Source organism: Artibeus jamaicensis, unplaced genomic scaffold (assembly GCF_021234435.1).
Source record: "Artibeus jamaicensis isolate MK-2021 breed Jamaican fruit bat unplaced genomic scaffold, CSHL_Jam_final contig_548, whole genome shotgun sequence".
Lineage (NCBI taxonomy): Eukaryota > Metazoa > Chordata > Mammalia > Chiroptera > Phyllostomidae > Artibeus > Artibeus jamaicensis.
Genome location: NW_026521883.1, coordinates 9720853 through 9743978, shown reverse-complemented (window position 1 = coordinate 9743978; position 23126 = coordinate 9720853). Strand labels below are relative to the sequence as shown.

The 23126-nt window shown below is 49.1% G+C and overlaps 1 protein-coding gene and 1 pseudogene across 4 annotated transcripts in view; one reads left to right on the top strand and one right to left on the bottom strand.

Annotated features, from left to right (window-relative positions):
- The window catches only part of DAPK2 (death associated protein kinase 2), a 105920-nt gene that overhangs the window by 81338 nt on the left and 1456 nt on the right, over positions 1 to 23126 (bottom strand). For 3 of the 4 annotated variants that reach the window (XM_053670037.1, XM_037155554.2, XM_053670039.1), the window contains 2 exons: positions 21400 to 21632; positions 18736 to 18839 (listed from right to left, as the gene is read on the bottom strand). In XM_053670037.1, the coding sequence (XP_053526012.1) occupies positions 18736 to 18812 (77 nt within the window). In that variant the 5' untranslated portion in view covers positions 18813 to 18839; positions 21400 to 21632. Of the gene's footprint in view, positions 1 to 18735; positions 18840 to 21399; positions 21633 to 23126 lie in introns of those variants that run through there. The other variant, XM_053670038.1, reaches the window with a different exon arrangement.
- LOC128628129 (ferritin, middle subunit-like) lies at positions 4602 to 5122 on the top strand (annotated as a pseudogene).

Below are 23126 nucleotides of genomic sequence, written 5' to 3'. Positions count from 1 at the left end.
CAGCAGGGACAGAGCCCACTTCATCACCCCAGATTTAAATGGGGCTCGTGCTGCTCTGAGATGGTTAGTTTCACAGAGGGATCACCCCAAGACTGGCCTGGTCTCCTGCAGCAATGATTAAGGTGATACCACAGCATCAGCAATTCTCTTGTTTTCTGCTGGAATTCATTCATTCATTCATTCATTCATTCATTCATTCATTCATCTATTTGTCTGACAAACTTTTACTGAGCCCAGCTACAGAAAGGCATTACTTGCTTCACACATTGCTTCAAAGCATGTGACTTTGCCCACTTCTGGGAAGAATCTCTTCGCAGTTGTCAAGAGACAGACCTGTTGGGTAGCCCCAGGGAAATCTGGGACCTAAAGGAAAGTATCCATAGGATGGAAACATAAAAGAATTATGTTTTGGGGATAGATGTCTGACAGCAGGTCTCTGGAAGAAAGTCCCTAGTCCTAAGAGCACCTCAGGTCCTAAAAGAAACAAGTCAAAATGGACAGAATAGGTGACTTGCTGTGATACCAAATGTCTGCAGCGTTTCCAAGCAATCGTGGAAAGAAGAAAGGACCTAGGGTGAGGAGACCTGCACTTAGGTCCCATTTGTACCCCCAAAATGTGGTGGCATGGCCATGAGGGGGGAAGTGTTTTGCCTAAGGCCACACGATGTATTTTTGGCCAAAGTGGGACTTGAAAATCAAGTTCTTTACTCCAGGTCCATCTGATGGCTTAAACGCCTCAGATGAGACTCTCTACTCCTCAGACAACCCCAGGAAAGCCACAGCCCTGATCTGGGACTTCCATGGCAACAGGACTTCTTCTCTTCAGTTGAGATCAGGCCTGTCCACAAAGGGAAGCCCTGGGACTAGATACTCCACTTGCATTCGCAGAACCAGGCTCAGCCACTTCCTAAAGAAGTAAGAGCGAGACAGAAGTCACTAGGTTAACCCAGCGCAGAGAGAAGCTGTGATGTGGAGCGATTCTGGCACATAAGAGGGAGAACAAGTGAGCATTCTGTACAGCTGCTGAGATGTCAAAGACCACTGCACACTTGGCCAGTTCCCCTGCTCCACCCCCTCCAGACAAGAAAACAAAGAATGTCGCTGTGACAAAAAATGATGCTGCTGACTTCTACTGGTTCCTGGGCTGGAAGATGCAACTCAAGCCCTGGAGGCTGAGCTGGCTGAGCAGTTTATGGTTGCACTGGTCCCCGTGTTTGCTGAATGACTACTGTGCATCCCACCCTACGCTAGAGGCAGTGAAAACACTAAGAAAGTGCAACTTTCTTTGCACCTGTCCTCAAGGGTCTCACAGCCTGGCTAGGAGTACAGAATGAACCTTCAGAAACCTACTTAGAAGAATTATATCTGAGGCACAGACTCCCAGAGTTATGGATGCTTGAAGCTGGATGGAGTGATGACTGGGGCTGGCCTTGAGGCCTGAGTAGAACTGGTGGAAGAGAGGAAGGGAGATGAAAGAGAAGGTGCTCAGAAGATGGAAAAGAACATCTCATTAAAAGATGTGGACCGCAGCCAGAGGAGAGAAAGGTTAGAAGGTATTGAGAGAGATTTGGACGGGTAGAGTGGACAGAATAATGGGACTAATGTAGTCACACCCTCCACTTTAATCTGCCAGCCACTTATTCCTGACCCTGTATCAGAGAGAATATAGGGAATACATGTCTTAGACAGACATTGGCCTGGAAGCACTTACCCTGGAAACTAAGGCAACAAAAAGGGAAGGGAAATGCATTAGAGACGTACACCTGTGGGCACAGAGGATCGTTCTACAAGAGCAACCACCCAAACGCCAGTCCATATCAGCAAGCGTCAGCTAACCTTGGCAGTGCTCTAGGTGCTGGCTATTGGGCAACTCCACAGAGAGAAAAGAACATGTACAATGTTGTTATTACTAAATGAGCGCCTGCAGCTATTAACATTTAAATAGTTCAAGTTCTGTTCTCAGTTAATGGTCATTTTCTTCCAAGCATTGGGTGACGTTTCCCCAGACTTATTTCTGAAAGTTCTTATTTAGGAAGAGCTACCAAAAAGTCAGCACTAGCTAGAATGAGGACTTGAGCTACCATATGTACAGGCATACTTCACCCAACAGACATGTTCCCTGAACAGCAGACTCTAAAAGTCAAGTCACTCTGCCCTGGCTGGTGGGATTCAGTGGAGTGAGTCCCAGCCTGTGAACCGAAGGGTTGCTGGTTCCATCCCCAGTCAGGGCACATGCCTGGGGTGTGGGCCAGGCCCCCAGTTGAGGACATGTGAGAGATGGCCAGTCAATGTTTCTCTCACACATCAACACTTTTCTCTCTCTCATTCTCCCTCCCTTCTCTTCTCTCTAAAAATAAATAAATAAAATCTAAAAAAAGAAAAAGAAAAAGAAGTCAAGTCACTCCAAGAAATAATAACTTGTGTAGGGTGAATACTTCTGTGGAGAGCAGACTACTTCACATTCCAAAGTGACTCTAGGAGCCCACAGTGCACTGACGGGGTCAGACAGAGGGCACTGTGGGACCCATCCAGTCTAAATTCTAACGGCATGATGACGAATGACTCCTTCCAAACCTGTTGGGGTATCTCGGCCAGAATGTTCTGGCAGAAGGAAGGGGAGACACGTCGCCAGTACCAGAATGGAATCCTCACCATCTCCTTCCCTCCCCTGTAGCCACTGTCATGCCAGCTGACTAACCCCTCGCCAAGGGTTCACCGAGTCTGTTCTTTCTGCATGAAGGAGGCAGGCAGTGACGCCGCCATGCCTCCTCTGTGACACTTCCAGGTCCTCGTCCGCTCACATTCTCTACAATGATCACTGCCCCCTGGCCCTCTTCCCATGCGCTTTTCTCCATCCAATCCCACCGACCTTCCCTCCGGCTCAAAACCAATCTGAAGCATGAACTCCTGAGCATGAAATATTTAAAAAGCAAGTTGTTCTAAGGGACATAAGAAATACATGTAAAACTTTTTCAGTTTAGAAAATACAGAAAAGTATAGTAAAAAACAATGAAATCATCCACTATCCTACACCTGTACCATTCCCCCTATTCCTGTGACCAATATTATTAAAAACTTTAATGGCTGGCTTAAGCTTTTGTCCACCCTGGGGTTGCCCACTGCCTCCCTGCCAGACCCCTCATCCAGCCTCTGGGGACCCACTCCCCCAAACATACCTTGCATTATCCTGTCCATTTAGGTGGCTCAAGTCCACCTATGCACGAAATACCCACCCTCCCTGCTCAGCCTATCCAAATCCCACCTACCATTCAGTTTAGCTCCCACCTCCCACCACCTTCCCAGTTGTGCCAGGCCACGAAGGAGCCAGGTCCTGAGCCGGTACCACATGTATTGTCTGGGTGTGTTTTCAGCTGCACTATGTTCTGATAGCTCTTGAGTTGCTGCTGAGCCTGATACTCTCACAGGCTGTTTATGTATTTGCTTATTTACCTCTGCAATCTCTCTGTAAGCTCCTAGAAATATAAATGATATCTTTGTAGCAACACCTCTCCCCACCCTAGTGCCCATCAAAGCATCTCCTACCTACTACATGTTTGATAGGTACTTCATAGACCCATGAAATTTTAGAGCCGAGGGGGGAAGGGTACTGGGGACCAGAGAGGAGGAGAAACTTGACTAAGATCAAAGTGCAAAGCCAGAATAGCAACCCCAGAACAGGAGCCAACTGAAACCAGAATTCATTCCAACATTTATTGCACACTTACTATGTGCCTATCACTGCGTAAGGCACTGGGCAATAAAAGAGAATGACCTCCAGATCCTGTGATCAGAAAGCTCTCTGGACTGCGAGCTGCTTTAGGGTAGCTTTTCTTCAGGGATGGTGCAGAGAGGGTGGAAGCAGACTCAAAGGTAAATAATGACAACTAGAAAATCCACAACATACTGTAGGACATTGTGGAACACAGAGCAGACGCTCCGAACCCTGCCTGCAGTCAACGCACCTGCAGTAGTCAGGGCAGGCTTCTGGGAGCAAGCAAAACCTGGGCACCTGTGGAACTGGAGGCCCCGTGCATGGGCGGGACAGAGATAAGACAGGCAAAGTGTGCTGCCCGGGCTCTTCGAGGACCCACACAGGAATGGAAAGTAAACCCAGAGGCCAACAAGGAATTAGCTTATGGAATCACTGCATCTTCCCTGGCAGCTCCACTCCCTCCTCACATTCTGCATCAAGTCTCAGAGAAAAGCTATTTTTAGCTAATTACCACTCCTCCTAGTGGGCAGAGCTTTTTCAGCCCAGCTGTCTCATAGGATACCAACTAGCCAATGAATTGGTCACTCTGAGTCAAGTGACCATCCCTAGTCCAATCAGGGACCACCCTCGTACCAGGATCCACTCCACTCAGCACAGCTCTAAGGGGCAGCTCTATGGGGCAAGGGGCTGTGAGGGGTCTGAGGAGAAAGAAGAAGAGCATAGTTTTGGCAAGAAAGGAATGTTGAGCGTAGTAGACACCATGAAAGAGTGGGGGGGGGTAGGGGTGAAGGACTCCCAGCAGGGGTCTAGTGTGAGCAAAGGGGAGGAGGTAAAAATAACATAACAGGCTGGGTAGCACTTCTTATGCCTGGTTTTCTCTAATGTTGAGATGGCACCCCAGGGCCAGAGCCCCCTCTCTGAAGAATGTAGGGCTATTAATCGAGTGGTATCTTATGAGCTGCACGTCAGTGACGCTTATTCATCTATGGCCTGTTACTAGGCCATATGGTGCGAAGACACAGAGCACCTCTTCTTCCTGCATTTTTTTGAAGACCACACTGAGGGGATGTGCAAAGCAGTTTCTAAGATAATCTAAGAAAACATGAGGGTGAAATCTGCCTTCCTGAATTAAGAGGCCTGAGATAGGTAACTGGGGAACAGGCATACAAACTCTAGAGTCTGCTCTGGAGTTGACGAATATGTTAACCAGAAAGACCAGAAGAACTTGGCTTCTGCAAACAGTGGAACTGAGCTCACATTTCACGGGAAAGTACCTGGATAAACAGAAGAGGAACATAGGCTATCTGGTTCATCAGCTTGTACATCACAAGAAATTAGAAATGAGAAATGCAGGCCCAGCAGGAAGACCCATTTAAAAAGCCTGCTGAAGTGTCAGATAATGAGACTTGAAGGCAATACAGCAAGTCTTCCCATTGCAATAGGTCCTTAGGTCAGCTGAATGCCCACTGCTGTACATACAAGTAAATCTGTTTTGCATTATAAAAAAAATAATACATAACTAGACAGAGGATAATAAAGAGACTTATTATTAGGAAAGAAGGGAATAAACCAACATCTCTAAGAGCCTACTATGTATCTCAAGTACCATTTTGTGGGAATGGTCTTGGATCCAGTTGTACATTCTTTACTGCAAACCTTCTAAATCTGAATCCCTGGCACGTATGCATGCATGTGTGTTTGTTTTAGAATGCTTCTCTGATCCAGAGGTACTGCCCATGACAACAACCACCGTGTCTACAGTTTCAATCATAATCTCATTCAATCCTCTAGAGTCAGGAGAGATCTAAGTTTAAATCCTGGCCTGATAAAGTAGGTGGTCCATTCTGCATTTCCAAAATAAGAAAAACCAAGCTCAGAGAGGTGAAGTAACTTGCCCAAGGTCACACAGGCCACCAGTAGTAAAGGTGGGATTGGCACCCAGGTTTGTCCCTGAGCCTGAGGGATGACTTCTTGGCTATGTATTGGAGAGGAGTGGTTCAGCTGCCCAGAGAGATGGCCCAGCCACAGACTTTTCCAGAGGGCTTGTGGGGGAGGTGGGGTGCGGTGGAGCCAGGCCAGCTTAGCCAGGGTCTGGCAGTGCTTCCTGGCCTGGTGGGAGCTGACGCTTTCTCAGACCTGTGTGGACCCCAAGAAGGATCCTATGTCAGAACTCAGGTGAAACATGAGAAAGAATTCCATGACCCCGAATTCTGGAAATGCTGCAGTTAGCTGGCTCTAAGATGCCTCTAAAATCTTTCTCTAAGAATCTTTTCAAGATTGTTACTTGGACCTATGTTTACAAATGCCTGTGGACACACAGCCTCACCTCCACGCCATCTGGCCTCCCTGCTCATGAAGGCTGGGACTGGGTCCTCGTGCCTCGGATCTGTAACTCGAAGACAATGACTTCCCATCTGCCGGCCTACCCCACATGGGGAATCTCACCGATTGCCTAGCCCAGTTCCTCCGTGTGAGCTCTTCTAAGCAACTGGACTGCTGGGATTTTAGCACAATGATGTCCATATCTGTGGCATTTGCTAGGCACTGCCTACCTGCCAGGCTATGTCCCTTACGTCTGTGGCAGGAATGAGGGGGAAGAAAGGGATGTCAGAGATGGCTTTTTTGTTTGGAAGAAACTTTAAAGAGCCTTTGATTCTGGAAAAGAGAGACCTAGAGTCCACTGAGGCAGAGGTTGCAACAGCAATACAGTCTGTCTGTGAAAGAACCAGGGATCTCCCTTGGGTGATAAGGAGAAAGCATGGCACTGGTTTGGGGCCAGGGGCAGGATCCTGGAAGACCCTAGTATCATAACAGAGGCCAGGAATAAAAAACAGAGGTATCTCTCTCCTGCTTTAAGCCTTTTCCTTCTTTGTGTCAAAATTCCTCTCACTGTCCCCAAGCCTTACATGAAACTTGGTTTACCCTTTAACCAGTCTCGGTGGTGAGGAGGCACTCAGAAGTGGGCCTGGGTTCCTGCCTGAGACAGGGCCACAGAGGAAGTGCAGCCTCTCGTGAAGGGGAAGGGGTACTTGAGTTCAAGGACCCGAGGTGGAGGAGGATGTGAGCACTCCCTGGGGAGAATCAGTGGGTCAGGAACAGGACTTCCTGTTGCCCTGGAATGGAATGCGCATTTTTCCCATTTGGACATTAATGATGGGACCCCAGAAGGCTGGAAAACATGAAGAGACTCAGATTCCACATGATTCCACAGTATTTCAACAAACCTGTGAGACAGAGACCATTACAATGAAGAAACGGACCGTAGGAGAGCAAAGCTGCCTCTGAGGCCCAACAGCTCACAGTATCAGAGCCAGGGTCAGACTGGGGCCTGGAGGCTTCAAGTGCCCAGAGTGTTCACCACTGGGCTAAGGCTCATCAGCCTCCAGCCCTGAGCCCCTCCCCCTGACAGGAAGGGCTCAGCGCCCTTCCCTGCCACCCCCTCAGCTACCCTCTCCCCTCTGCCCCGTCTCCTCTCTCCGTTGGCAGGAGCTCCTGCAAAAGTCTAGTAGGAGCACTGTGCCTCGTAGAGCCATGCTGCAGCCAGCCCCTCGGCAGCCCCTCGGCAGCTAAGCTCTCCTTTCTAGCTGGTGTGTCCCACCCCCAAATAAACCTCAACCCAAGGCAGGAAGGATACTTTGCTACCCTCCAGGCCTTGTGGCCAAGTTACCAGAGGCCATCAGGATTTAAGATTAGGGTCCTGAGTAGGGCTTCAGGGTTAGAGGCTGGCAGCCAGTGGGTGGGGTGAGCAGGGAAGCAGTGCCAGCCCTGGAAGTGGATTGGACATGGGACACCTTGGATCTCAGCAGATTGTCCAGGAAACCACCAAGAGCACTAAACAATAGTATCGACCTCTTTCTCTATTCTCTGGAGAATTCTCCACAGGCAGAAAGAAAATCCTAGGCAGCTTGGCACCTCCAAGAAAGCACTGGACCAGGAATCAGAAGTCGTGGGTTTAAATCCCAGCTCTGACACTAAACTTGGCAAGTTGGTGAAGTTTTCTAAGCCCCAGCTTCCTCATCTGCAAATTGGGAAAAATACCTACCACCCCATGGGGCTCAAGAGAATTAAACCAGGTGATGCCCCTAGCCCCACCCTGTGCCTAGTACAAAATATACCCAGGGAGCTCCTTCCCCTTCTTCCCACCCCAGCATTCTCTGAAGAGGTTAGGATTGGCCTAGGTTCTGACCCTGGGCTTCTCAGAGGTTCCTCATGGGCTATGAGAGGGCCGGGGGTGGGGGGTGGGGGGGTGACAAGCCATGTGCGCTCACCTTTTGCTTCTCCTTCCCTGGGCTGCACCCTCACTTTGACCCGTTTACAGCCCATCCCCCACCCCACAACAATCTACCTTTCGAAAGTTCTGCTGCTTATGTAGTACACTCTACTGAAGCAGATCAGGCGCAGGCATGCTTTTTCTGCAAAGGGCCTGACGGTAAATGTTTTAGGTGTCATGGGCCAAGAGGCAAAATCAAGGGTATTATGTAGGTTCTCATACAACAAAGGAGAAAACTAAATCTCAACAAGTATTTAATTGGTGGACTTAAAAATATAATAAGAACTGGGTTTTATTTTGTTTTGCCTGTTTTTGGTAATACAGGTCTTCCAATGAGAAGAGACTTTTTTTTTAAGTGAGGAGAAAAGCATTTTGCTAAATTGGGTTTGAAAGTTAATGTTCCTGTCATCGAATCTGTCGGGACTGTCCTTCTATAAAATCCGCTCTTAGGCTTCAGGGCCATTCACCAACAGGTGGCAGAAGATTTGACTACAGAACTACAGTTTTTTGTTCCCTGGACTAGACACTGTAGGAGTCCTTGCAGGTGACAGTTCCTGGGCTACAAAGCCGGCAGAAGGCTGCTCTGGGGTGTGGGACAATCTCTGGGAGACAGGCTCTGAGGGCGGCAGCCCTCCCCCTGTAAGAAGCCCTGGAAACTGCGGTCCCCCATGGCCAGAGCCCTGGGGTACTTTACTACAGCGAAGGTGAGGGGTACCGCAGGGCCTAACTCCTACCACTGGCCTTCTCGCTTACCCCTCACTTTGGTCTCCCCAGCAAAGGGAAGAACAGGGCAACAGCCCTCTCCTTTGGCCTCAAAGCACCCGTCCCCAAAGGAGTCCCTCCCTCCCGACAGCACTCTCTCAGGAAGCTTTCTTATAGAGCCATTTCCTGCCAGCGTCTAAACATAGAGACAAACCAGCGGAACTCTTTTGGCATTCTGAGGTCCCCCCCCGCCCCCCCCAAGACCTGATGGTCTCTACCAGAGGTACCACCATCCATCTACAGCGAAGAGCGCTGTCTCTGGTCTCAGGTACCTTTTCTGGGCCTTATTTTCATCATCTCCCATAAAATGGGAGGTATCGTATTTGCCTTACCTGCCTTGTGTTGCTATCAGAACTTCAAATGATCCGTAAAAATGTAACTAAATGAAAATGAAGTATAAACACTATGAAAAAAAGGTAAAGTAGTGAGAGAATAAGTTTCGGAATTAACAGAGAAGCACAGAAAACTTCTACCACTTTAAATTTCCCTACAGCAAAAACACAGTAATGCATCTTTATAAAACTCTGGAACTACCAGAAATACACAAAACAGTGAGCATTGTCAAAGCCACAAGGAAATAAGTGCATGCTGGTGACCTAGTAAACTGGTTCGGTATCTCCGGTTTTAACCATTAAAAATCAGTTATAACCTTTGACCTCGTATTCCACTTCTGGAAATACACCCCACAGACATAATGCAGGGATGGGAAATTAAACAAATTTGTCCACAGAAACACTTATTTTTAGGAGTAAGAAACAATAGGGGAAAGTTGAGTAAACTGGGAATGTCTATAAACCAGCATGTTACAAAGTTAAAAAATATATTCTATACCTATTTTTTTTAAGTTGGCATTCTCCAATGACGTCAGCGTCATGAAAGTCAGAGAAAGGCCAGGGACTGTCCGGACTGAGGGAGCCTGAAGATATATGCTCCCACGAACTGCAGCCCACGGTCTGCACTGGGTCTTGCTCTGCACGGAGGGAAACGCTAAGAAGCCAACTAGTGGGAGAATGGACAAAATTGGAGTAAGAGTGAGAGCTTGGATCAAAATATTATATCAGAGTTAAACGTCCTCAATCTAAAAACGGCACTGTGGTTATGAAAGAGAATATCTATGTCTTAGGAGATGCATAGTGAAGAATTTCAGGATAAAGAGGCAAAATACCTGCGACTGACTCTCAAAATGGTTCAGAAACAGCAATGGTGAGAAAGACAGAAAGGAAGGAGGGAGGGGAGGAGGAAGCGGGAGAGGAAGCGACGAAATGTCAAAAACTGGGGTCTCTAGATAAAGGGCGTGTGGGAGTTCTGTTATTCTGAAACCGTTGTGTTCAATTTGAAATTATTTCAAAACAAAAAATGTTTCAAGTTACCTAGACTCTGTATACACAAAAGGTATAAATAGAATGTTGAACTGAAAAACAGCACAACACAAAAATGTACACACTGGCAACGAATAAGTAGAAAAGAAAGTATATACAGTAGATCCAGGTATATAATGGTTTTGATCACCCCACATCCAGGGTGGGGCAAAGTAGGTTTATGGTTGTGAGCACATGAAACACAGAGTGTGTTCCTGTACTATCATTTATTAATTATTGTATTATTTTCCACACGAACGGAGGCACACCTACGTTTGCCCCACCCTGTAAGTACCTCCCCTTTGCTCTGAGAGCTTTCACAATGCAAACTGAGCTCCACCACGAGACCTGCCCCTCAGGCAAGCAATGCGCTCCGTGTGCCAGCTTCTGCCCCAAGTGTATGCAACGCAGCCACTTTGTTTGAGTGGCTTTGTGCTTTGTTTTCCTAACAAAGCGTGATCAAAGCGCCTCTCTCCCTCGCCCGTAGCCTCTATCACCCAGGGCCCTCTGCAGCCGCCTGTCCTCCTGGCAGCCCCATCCCTTCGCCCCCTCCGAGTCCCCCCTTGCCCAAGCCCAGGCCTGCAGTTCCTCAGCCTCTGGCTCAGCCCTCACTTCAGGTGGTTGCCTGCATTTTCCCAGATCGGGCTGGGAGGAGCTGCCCCACCCAGGCTCCTAGCTTCCTCCTCTAAACAAACAGCGAGTGTTCGGGTGGGAGGGTGGGGGTCCCCCAATTATCTCGTGGCCTGTTCCATCTTCTCATTTCATTAGCTTTTGAGGAAAGTCCCCCTGTTCTCCAACTTTTAAAGACGAAGTTTCTTAATCCCTAAAATGGGAATAATACCTGCTTCCCAGGGTGTTATAAGAATTAACTACAAGAATGCGTGTCCGGGAAATGGAGGTAATTTCTGTGTTTTGTTTCCCACTGTGCCTTTGGGGAACTGTGGATGTTCATGGACTCCAAGGCCTGTGGGAGCTGGGCACTTGGCTGACGTTTGCTGCCTCAGACTTAATTCAAGGCAGGTTCCAGACAGCTCTGCACTTGACTGATGAGCATCTATGGGAGCTGAGCGCTTATCAAGTATAAAAGGCCCGGGCTGGACACTATGGTTGGGGGGGGGGGCAGGGAAGGGGAATGGAGAGATAAAAGATGAGGCCTGCAGGAGCCCAGCCTGGAGGAACTTTAGTCCAGAGGGTAGATGACCAGAGGAACCCTTTGTGTAACATGAGACAGGACGACACTAGCACTCAATAGAGGTGTGAGCCCTGGATAAGAGGTAATTAGGATGGGGTGGGTCACGGCAGGCTTTGCCATAGAGAATAGCTTTTGATCTTGACCTTGAGGGGAAATTTTAATTTTTCCAAGAGTGAGGAAACAACAAGTGTAGAGGAAAGTGACAGAGTTTTGGGGACCTCTGGCCTCTGTGTTGGTATTGTAGCTGTAGCAATACTCAAAATAAGAGAACTGACGTGGACCTGGCTTCAGGGAGTTGACGGCCCAGCACCAACACCTGTGAGACTGGATCGGCCTAATCTCTTCCCCCGACAACCCCAGGGCCCTGAGCACTGCTCCTGCTCCCCACTCCCCCCGCCACCTCCCCGACCTGCCCTGGGAGCTTAGCACTCGGGGGAAGGTTAACTGTAGGCCTAGAGTACCTCGAGTAGACACCAAAGAGGGGGTGTGTGGATGTGAGAAACAGCCGTGGAAAGATTAGAAGGTAAAACAGAGGAAATAAAAATAGCTGCTGTGTTAAGGCTGCTAATCTTTTATTGGCTTAAGTTGTCTTCCTAAATTTGTCATTAAAAAAACTTGCATCCAAAATAAGTCTCACAGATCTAATACCTGTCTGTAAAAGGATGTTCAGTACATTTCATTATGTGAGAAGAGCAACTCGTAGGTTGCTGTGGCTACGTGAGCCTACCTGGGTCCAGTGCACACTTGGCTTCACTTCGAAAAAGTTCTGACTTGCCTGTTAGAAAATCACCATCAGGAAAAAGGAGACAACTGTACTTGAACAACAATAAAAAATAAATAAATAAACTATATAAAGTCACAATAAAAAAAAGAGAAAATTACCATCAGAATCTACCTGTGGGCACGAAATGTGGAGGGATAGCAGAAGGAATTCTACTTTTTACTTTAACTCGTCGTAACTTTAAGCCATTTGCCATGCTTCACCTCTATAATAAAACAAAATTGTTTCTCATGTAAAAAGAAGTAGTAAAAGGCTCTTTGCTTTGAAATAGCCTTTCCCCTTGAAACCCCTTTTCTCCAGGACTGAGACAAGCAAGCAAACAACTGTTCCTGCTATTCTGTAGTGCTTGTCACTAGCACCCAGCCCAGGTCAATCTGGGCTCTACACATGCCCTGAAGGCTTTGGTTTCTCTCACAAAAGAGGCTGCCAGGCTAAGCCGAGCGTGTGGTGAGTGATCCTAACGACAGAGGACCCTGTCGGGAGACTCAGGTCTGGCAGGCAGCCCTGTCCACGTGGCTGTCCCAGGGAATTCCTGAGGCTTTAGCGCAGTGGATCCCTGCCTGGCCCGAAGCTCCAATCCCTACAAAAGGAGATTCTGCAGGTTAAGTGCCTAACAGGATTCCGAGCACAGTGAGCCTCCTGTAAGGAGTGGGGCTGCATTAAGGCTGCTGTCTTCCACAGGGAGGGAGGAGGGGATGGCTGCTGGATGTGTGGGGTGATGGGGAGGCAGGCTACCTGAGAGACGTGGGGACTGTGGAATGTACATATAGATAATTTCCATCTGTTTCCTTAAACCAGCACAATGTAGTTGAAGAGCTTCTGTAAATTCCATCTCCTATATTTCTTGCTCTGTGACTTTGAACAAATCACCTGCCCTCTCTGGGCCTCACTTTTCTTGCCTATAAAATGGAGGTTTGAACTAAATTCTTGTTGAGATCCAGTTCAACAGTAACACTTAAAGATTTTATGTTAATGTAATAATCTACTAATCTAAGTAAAGGAAAGCAGTGTAAATATAGGAAGAAGAAACCACTGACTGCTATATGCTGCGCACGTTAAATTGCCTTGTACCCTTGACCACACAGCATTCCTCCCTGGACCTAACTACCTGTGCCCTTCTTCTGAGAACACTACTCCTTCCCAGATGCCCGCCTCCTGACGCTGATCCTCCTACTCTACCCTCCAGGTCAAACATAAAAGACCACCCTACCATATATTCTCCCCCACGTCCCAGAAGCATGCAAATTAAAGGAAAAAGTGAGTTTGTGTCCTGCAGGTCCTCTAGTGTGGCCAGACCCTAGGTCGGGAGCCACACCTCCTGTCCCCACCCTGGCCTATCACTGGTTTATCACGTGCCCTTGGACAAACCACTTTCTCTCTGATCTTAGCCTTATCTATAAAACAAGGGGTTGAATTGGCTTTTCTCTATGAGCCCCGCTGTAATATTCCCCTGCTCTGCCCTTGGGTGGCTCCCAAGTCTGGGAGAGGCCAGAATCTGCAGGCCAGCATTTCTCCAACCGCTCCAGCATCCCAGGCAGGCTGCTGCTGAAAATGTGAGTGCAGAGCCAGAATCAGGTGCGATGTGCAGGCCCAGGTGCAGTTCCAGCCCAGCTCAGGACACACCAGCCAGAGCACGCTATTCCCGTCCAAAGCTGGGGTTTCCAGCTCTTCTCACAGAGGTTCTTACTTGTAGGACAAGGACTGATGAGGCCTCCGAAGGAATCAAAAACATGTGCCTCAGGGACCAGACCAGGGCAGGAAGTGGAGTTCAAGATTCTTTGCTTGTTAATACATGGTTTTAGCTACAGGAAAATGTACATGTGCAGCTTGATGTATTTTCATGAAATGAACACAGTAGTGAAAAAGGCACCAGATGAAGAAACAGAAAAACACCTGCGCCCCAGGAGTCCCCCTGTGCTCCCTCCCAGTCTCTGATCCGCCAAATGACCAGTAGTCTGGCTTCCAGCATATCTAATTCATTTTGCCTGTTTCAGACTTAACGCAAATGGAATTATACAGCAGGGACTCCTTGAGTCTGGCTTCCTTCACTCAACATTATGTTTGTGAGCTCCATCCATCAATGCAGGTAAAAATGAAAAAGGACTGTCACTCATGTTCAATGTTGCATAGTAAGGACTTGATGAGGAAAGGCCTGAGTGGAGGCTAGGGCGCTCACGGATAACGGAGGGAACATCGAGCACAGCTCTGTCCAAAATAAGAACGACAGCCTCCTTCCCCTGCTGTCCTGGCCTCAGAGTCCCACACCTGTCTCCTGGGGGCTCTACCTGGGGGAGACAGGACCAAATTCACTTCCAAGGGCAGCAGCTCTTGTTCACTGAACACTTACCCTGTGCCCGGCTCTGTGAGGAGCACCACAGACTCAGCAACTCATTTAATCCCCACAACTGTGCGGTGGGTACCATCATTATTCCCATGATACGTGTAAGAAAACTAAGGCCTAGAGCGATTAAGTCATCCTATGGTTGCACAGCTAGGAAGAGGACCCCAGCCCCAGTCTGCGGGGCCCCTAAGGCCAAACCTCTCCACCATTCTGTGCTGACAGGGAGCCAGCCAGCTGCATCTGGCCCCACCGCCGTCTCCAACCTCATCCGGCACGGCTTGCCCACAGCTCCCATTTGGAGGCCACACTGGCCTCCTGCCAGCAGCTCAGACCCCAGGACCTTCCCCATCTCTGGGCTTATATCCATGCTGTTGTCAGTACCTGCACATAAACCCCTCAGTTCTCAAATTCAGAGTCTCTTCCTCAGAACAGCCTTCACTGACTGCCCAGTCTAACCTATGGCCCCTATTCCCTTTTAGCACCCTGCTGTCTCCATTCACAGCCCTTAAGGCATGCTACAGTGACAGTGACGCATCCTTTCCTGCTCCCTTTCCTGCTCACTGGTTTAGTGCCTTTCTCTGCCAATGGAGCATGAGCTGCAAGAGTTCGAGAATATCCCTGTGCACTTACCACTTCTTGGGCAGTGGCTGGTGCACAACAGAACATTAAGTGAAGAAGAGAAGGGGAGGAGAGAAAGGTAGGACTGTCCCTTCAGAAGCTGAGCTGTCGATCCTGACTTCCGCCAAGATGGAGGCATAGGTGGATGTGCCGTGCCTTCTCACACAACCAAGTTTAGGGACAACTAAATATTAACAACAGAAAACACAGCCAGAACACAGAAAATTGAACTTTTCGGAAGTCTGTTAACAACAAATTCTTCAGCCTGACCGGTAAGGGGTGAAACCAGTGGCTGGTGAAGCGGGGTTGCACAGGAGGACCCAGTCAGACGGACTCAGGCGCGCAGAATCCAGACGCGCAGAATCCAGGCGCAGGGTTGGACCTAGTGAGCGAACGAGTGAGCGAACGAGCGAGCGACCGTGGGGAAACAGCAGGGGAGCAGGGCTGCGTGTTGACTGTGGTTGCCCATTTGTGCGCGGATAGACAAGCGAGGGAATGGGCGGTTGGACCAGAACCCAGCGGGTCAGCAAGCGGCAGGGAGGGCGCCGCCATTTCCCCGCTCTGACCACGCCCCCACATACAGCGTCACAACCCAGCGACTTGGGAGTCCAGGGCGCCGCTTCTCACACTTAAAGGGCACGAACAGACCAAAAATGGCTCAAGAAGATCTCAAAGCCCCAGAGCCTATAAATCTAAGTGATGAAGAAATAGCAAAACTCTCAGACGCACAGTTTAAAACATTGGTCATCAGGATCCTCACAGAACTGGTTGATTATAGCCACAAATTAGAGAAACATATGAAGGCGAAACTAATTGAAATGAATGGAATTGCACAGGAAACCAATAGTGATGAAAAGGAAACTGGGACTCAAATCAATGGAGTGGACCAGAAGAAAGCAAATAATGGCCAAACAAAAAAGAGTCAAGAAGCAAGAATTCAAAAAAATGAGGAGAGTCTTAGGAACCTCCAGGACATCTTTAAACGCTCCAACATCTGAATTATAGGGGTACCAGAAGGGGGAAAGGCACAGCCACCAGTGGAAAACTTATTTGAACAAATAATAAAGGAGAATTTCCCCAGTCTGGCAAAGGAAATAGACTTCCAGGAAATCCAGGAAGCTCAGAGAGTCCCAAAGAAGTTGGACCCAAGAAGGAACACACCAAGGCACATCATAATTACATTAGCCAAGATTAAAATAAAGGAGAGAATCCTAGAAGCAGCAAGAGCTAAGGGGACAGTCACCTACAAAGGAGTCCCCATCAGAATGTCAGCAGATTTCTCAAAAGAGACCTTACAGGCAAGAAGGGGCTGGAAAGAGGTATTCCAAGTCATGAAATCCAAAGACCTACAACCAAGATTGCTCTATCCAGCAAAGCTTTCATTTAGAATGGAAGGACAGATAAAGTGCTTCTCAGATAAGATCAAATTCAAGGAGTTCATCATCACCAAGCCCTTATTATATGAAATGTTAAGGGGATTTATCTAGGAAAAAGAAGTTAAAGAAACATGAACAGTGAAAGGACAACAAACTCACAGTTATTAACACACACCTAAAACAAAAGCAAACTAAAAGGACAGCTAGATCAGGAGTGGAAACATAGAAATGAAGATCTCAAGGAGGGTTAGCAACAGGGGAGTGAGAGGAGGAGAAGGGGGGAGAAGGTACAGAAAATAAGTAGCATAGACAGTAGATAGAAAATAGATGGGGGGCAAGAATAGCATGGGAAATATAGAATCTAAAGGACCTGAGACACATGGTCATAAACTAAAGGGGGGGTAATGGTGGTGATGGGGGGGTAGGGTGGAGGGGAATGAAGGGGGGGAATAGAACAACTGTAACAGCATAATCAATAAAAAAATTAAAAAAAAAGAAAAGAAGCTGAGCTGTCACCTGGAGGCAGCTCTACTTCCAGCCTGGTCATGGCCCCAGGCAAGACTTTCCCCTCTGTGAGCCTCAGTTTCTTCAACTATCAGAGGAAGGGCCTGTTAGAAGGGACCCCTACTGGCTTTCCAGCTCATCTGACCTCTAGACCACAAGTCCTAGCATGTCAAGCCATTCCAAAGGCCTCTCCTGCCTCTGACCCCCTCCTTGTCTGGTTAGCACTTTAGAAAAGTAGGTGAAGTCCTTTCAGGGCCCCCAGCCTGTGAGACACGTGGGGCTTCACGCCCTGTTACAGGGAAGATCAGAAAACGTGAGACCTCTTCTAGTTCTCATAGCTCCGATGCAGTGCGTGGGGAAAGACAGGACTGGGAAGGACGAATAGATGAATTCCCCCAGGAAACTGCTTGTATTTCCTTCTTTGGAGCCTCCCACCTCCACCGCTCAGTTCCCAGTTCTGGCACCAGTCTCATCCCTGTTGTGTGAGCAGCTGCCCACACCCCCAGCTGGAGTCCCAGGAAGGCAGAGGCGGCCTGTGTTCTCCTCATCTTCGTCCCCACAGCACTTAGCACTGAGCCCTACACGCAGGGTGTGACCAAGGTGAGGCCTCCGAAGCAAATGCCACTGGCAGCATCTGCTGTTGAGGATGCCACTTTCTCCCGGGTGTCACCAAGGTGAGAAGAAGCACCCGAGGCAAAAAGAACCTAGCCTCCCTTTCAGAGGCAGACTCCAACTGGCCACCCCCAGATTTTGGGCCTCTGTCCTCCTTTGTACCCCCTTTCACTGGGCCCTGGATGGCCTAGGTGAGCCCACTCACCCCGCTCTGGGGTCTCTGCATGTCACTTTCTCCCCTCAACACCCAGCCGTCCAGTCACCCAGGACAAGTGCTGCCTGAACTTGAAGTGCCAGCGCCTCCCATTCTTCTCAGAGTCTGGCTGTGGCTTGGAAGCTCTTTCTGTTTTGTCTTTTAAAATTAAAGAAAGTAAAGAATTAGTCCTGCCCCAAGAGCTCAATGAAGAGGAAGGGCCTCCTGTTAACTCAGATCCTAGGAAGCTTCATGACTATGCTGGTTCGTGTGGCTTGTTACTCAATGCAAATCCACTTTGAGGAGGATTACTTCACCTCCCATGCAGGCTCTGAGCTTATGAAACAAAATCCTGGGAGCTGTGGGGAATGCCAAGTGGAACTCGGAGAAGAAAACTGATAGGTCAGGTCTCCATGCAAAGCCTGGGGAGGGCTTTGGGAGAACAGTAACAGATAAACCGAGAATCAGTTAGATTCGACATAACTCTTAGCCAGAATGTACTCAAAACACAGAACTTGACAATTCTAGCCCCTTTGGCTGGAGGCTTTATTTTCAGAGAGATGACGATTTGCAGAGCTGCCCGTAAAGCTGAATAAACCTCAGGATTACTGAATGCTATTAGAGGGGAGGTAACAAAGGTGAAAGAATTAAACAAAGTCAAAAAACAAAAACAAAAAACTCATAGACACAGACCACAGTACGGTGATTACCAGAGGAAAGGCTGGGTGAGGGGAGGTAGAAGAGGGTAAAGGGGGGATAAATGGTGATGGAGGGAGACTTGACTTTAGGTGGTGAACACACAACATACGGATGATGTATTACAGAATTGCACACTTGAAATCTGTATAGTTTTGTTAACCAATGCCACCCCCAAAAATTCAATAAAAAGTAAATAAACCTCAGGATTGTTTTTAAAGCTTTCCACGAATCCCGTGGCAAGATCGACTGCAAGTGCACCCACAGAAGTGCATCCTTGGCTCCACCTCGCATCCCCTTCGCCGCTCACAGCCTCTTACCTCCCCAGTTCCTCTCCAATGTCGTAAAAGTCCTCCACCTTCTGCTGCTTGAAGGTCTCCATGTTTGGGCTCCTCATTGAGGCCTGGCACACACAGCCATGAACCTGAGATCGGGAGAGATGTATAAATTGACACAAGCCTGAGAGTTTGAGCCTAAAAGTAATCAGCTGCAAGAGAGCTAATAATTCAGCAACAATCTGCAGCCCTCGTTCCTCAAGAACTGGTCTGCTCAAGCCTTTCCCGTGACCGACACTGGATGGCTGATTTGATTCAGAGGAAGGAGACAGAAAAGAGCCCTCCTCACTTATCTGGATCTGCTCTGACCAAGTTCAGAGGAACAGCCATGCCAACCAACTTCAGTGACTTGTTCTCAGGAAGTTCGGGTTGACTGAGGGAAGAGGCAGTCGTGATGCAGGAGAAAGAGCACTCATTTCTGAGTCAAAATATGTAGGTTCAAGTCCAAGTTTTGCTTGGGCAAGTCATTTAAACACCAAGAGACTTAGCTTCCCCATCTGTAAAAGGGGGCTAATACTGTAAAAACCAATGACAAATCATGAAATCATTTTGTAAACTGTAAAATGCAGTCGAAAGGTAAGGGATTTTCATGACCTCAGCTCCCTCGGGGGCTGCGCCACCTGAACTCAGGTCTGAACTAATTTGTAAAGTCTCTTACTCATCACCCCAAGAGTAAGATGGGCGGGAGCGGTGTGACCGATTACAACAGGCATCGGGAGGCAGGAGCCTCAGGTTCTAGTTCCAGCTTTGCCCCCAGCAGGCTCTGGGGACAAAGAGGAGCGTCAGTTTCCTCATCTGTCAAATGGAGCTAACTCTGCCTGCCCAGGGCACCCAACAGAGAGCTGGGCCGTGAGGACTGCTCACTCCTCTCCTCCATCAGAAGAGACTGTTTGCATCTTGCCCTGGGATCCCCCTTCCCCAAGAAGCGCTCCCATTCCTGGAACGGCTGCATGCCTCCCTCAACGGCACCCCAAGGGCAGGGCCCAGGACACAGTCTGCAAGTCACAAAGATAAACCAGCTGCCTGTGGAAGTGTCTTTCAGGAGTCATTATCACAGGCCTCTCAGAGCTCATTTCAGCTAAGCGTTGGCAGCTCTTCTTCTGCCTGTCAATCAGACACCAGCCATACCCGGACCCCATGAACCCCAGATGCTGTTTACATCAGTCTGGGTGGAGGCACCATCACATAAGGGTGTGTCTCATCCACACCAAGTGGCTGGAGCTGTTCTAACTCTCAGGCGGTGTGTACATTTTACCCTCTTTCCTCCATTTCTGTCCCCTGCAAACTAGAGCTCTGGTACCAAGATGCTGCCCGCCTCCCTCCCTTCCACGAAGGCACACACACCCCTGAAGACTTCCAGACCGAGCTGGCCAGGCAGCCAGGCCTTACTCTCAGGGTCGCCTGCCGAGCCCCTGCCTGTGGGCACTCGAGGTCCATCACACACCCTCCTCCCTGCTTGGTCTTCACCCTGTGCTCCACCCTGGGGCCAGGGCCCAGCGAGGAGGGGACACTGCAAAGAGCAGGCTCTGAGAGCCCCAGTTATAGGCTAGGCTGGCTGTCTATTGGCCGTGTGACTCACAGCAGGTTGGCACCCTCTCTGAGTCTCAGTTCCCCGCACCTGTACACAGGAGTGACAATGTCAATATCACCTACTTCACATGCCATGACATGGCACAAACCGCTGGGCAAAAAACAGGGAGATTGTTACTGTCATTGTTTGACTCATCCCAGACTACCATTTGCATTTCTGCTTCCCACAGCCATTCAGACAGCCAATGCCGTTCCTTTCTGAGGAAAGGTCTGGGGGTCCTCCTAGCAAATCTGGCTTGACCAGACTCAGAGGCTCAACCCATGTTCACCCCTCACCTCCGTCTTGGCAAGTCTCCTGAGGTGAGCCCATGAGGCAGTAGGACTGCTACCTACCATCTTCTTTGTGCTGAAAAAAGTCCTTCCAAATAGACTATTTGGGTCAGGTCCTTGGGGGTGGGGTGGGGGTTACAAATTAGTAAGGTTACTAATGACACACAGCTAGATGGAAGCAGAAAACCCCCAAAAATTCTGTTGGCAGATACCCTGAGAGTGGTCCCTGCAGCAGCTGAGAGCTGCCATTGGCTGGAGGCCAGGGCTGTTAGCTATCGGGGCTGCGCTGGATTCACAGCAGCCCCAGCTCCACAGTAAGGGGACAAGCCCCATCCTCGGGGTCCCCGTCCCGGCTGGCTGGGCTGAGGGCCGGGGAGTCCCCAGGGACAAACTAGTCCCCCCAGTTTGGCCCTTCCTGACCTCGGTCTCCTCCCCCCCCACACACCCCATATTACAGTTAAAGAAGACCTTCCCATCCTCCCAGAACGCTCACCCCCGCCATGCCTCTGCCCTGCCTGGGCCCTGTCCAGGGGAGGCCTATCCAGAAACTCCTTCTCAAGGCACAAATGCTACCATATCCGTGAGGCTCCGTGACCCCTTTTCTTGCCAAAACGGATTAAAATTCTGCTCCTTTTTAAATTCCCAGAGAGAGCTCTTCGTACATTTTTAGGGTGAGAGCTTATCATGTTCTGGCCCATCATAATCTATGTCTATGTCTAACCCAGAGGGATGGAGCACAGATGCCACAGTCACATGGGCCTGGATTCAAATCCCAGCTCTGCCACTTACTAGCACACACTTAGCACAGGACAACTTTGCTGAGCTTCAAATTATGCACGTGGAGAATGAGTCTAGACAAGGCCTGGTGCTGGTTAGTGCGTGGAGCAACCAGGGTTCTTAAACGCTGGGCCACTTTGGAAAACCTCTGGGCGGTTTCGATGGACACACCGAAGAGAAACGCAGGCGGATGTTTTCCAAACGATCCACACTGGAATGCTCACAGCAGCACCGTGAACTAGAAACTGGAAACAACCAAATGGCCAGCAATAGAAGAACAGATAAACAGAGGTGTACCCATACTGTGGACAGAATATACACACAGTGAGAATAAACTACTGCTCTCTGCAACTACATGTGTGTAACTCACAAACATAATGTGGAACGAGAGGAGCCAGACACAAAAGCCTTCACCCGGGCAAAGCCGCTCTGTGGTGCTGCAGCCGGTGCTGCCCCGGGTGAGGGATTTGCCTAGAAGGAAACCCACGGAGGTGTCTGGGTGCTGACATCGCTGTTTCTGGATCTGGGTGGTGGTTGCCTGGGTTGATAGGATATATACTTATTTTGTCTGCAGTTTTAGATAATAAAAAATGAGTCTAATATCCACCTTATAGGACAAATGAGGTAACATATGTAAAATGTTTTAAATACTGCTTGGATAGTCCCCAAAATGTGAGTTGCTTACTCCTGCCTATTGTCTTGGAGACCCATGAGGGCAGGGGTTGTAACGTTCTCACCTCTGTCCCCTCATGGTAGCTGGCAGACAGCAGGCACTCTGTAAATCATGATACCCCGTCATGTAAAAACAGCTGATGACAACTTAAAGCCCTTGCCTTACATCTCTCCCCAAGATGAATTTGCATGCTACCAGTTTAGCAACATGAAAATAAAGGGGAGAAACTCTGAGGTGGAATGACAGTCACCAGTTAGGACCCAGAGGCACAGGCACTTTTCTGGCCCTGAAAAGACAAAACCACATGGCAGAGGGGAAGGACACAGCGGCAGCTCTTGGCCAGAGGTGCAGGCCATCAGCTGCAGACATTCCAAGGATGAGGCCCTTCTTCATGCCCACGTTTCTTTTCATGCAACCTCTAGAATTCACATTCCTGCCCCCGCCCCCAACACTAGGCAACAATTCTGAGGGTTAGTACAGATTTCCTAGAACCTCACAGAAAAGGGCATCAAAGGTCATCTGGGGATTTTTAGACCCTGCTTCAAAAGCCACCAGTGTGAGGAAGGGGAGCCAACGCAGTTCCACTTCAGCCATATTACATGCCGGGTTTCCATGTAAGAATTTATGGGGGGGGGGGGTGTGTGGAAACCACTGCTGTCTAGTCTAAGCCACTCGTTTTACAAAAGGAGGAAATTGAGGTCCAGACAGGGGAAGGGATCACTAAAAGTCACACTGCTGGCCCACTCCAGCTGCTCTTCCCAGGCTTCTGTTGACAGCACCTCCGAGGGTGGCACCGGGGTTGGGAAAGTCAGTGGCCCCTGAGGGACAGCCTAGGAGGAGGCCTCTAGAGCTGGAGGATCGCCCCACAGGAGACCCTCTCAACCCTTTGCAGCTGGCTTCCCCGCTGGCCCTAGCTCACTCTGCTGAACTCTCGGAGATGCTCACTCCCCTCACTCCCCCAGTGCAAGTCAGTGAAATGGGATGCTGCAAGGGGGCGGGCGTGATTATTCCCTTACACTGCCCATCCTCCTCCTGCTGTCAGGACCCATCATATTCAGGCTTCTGA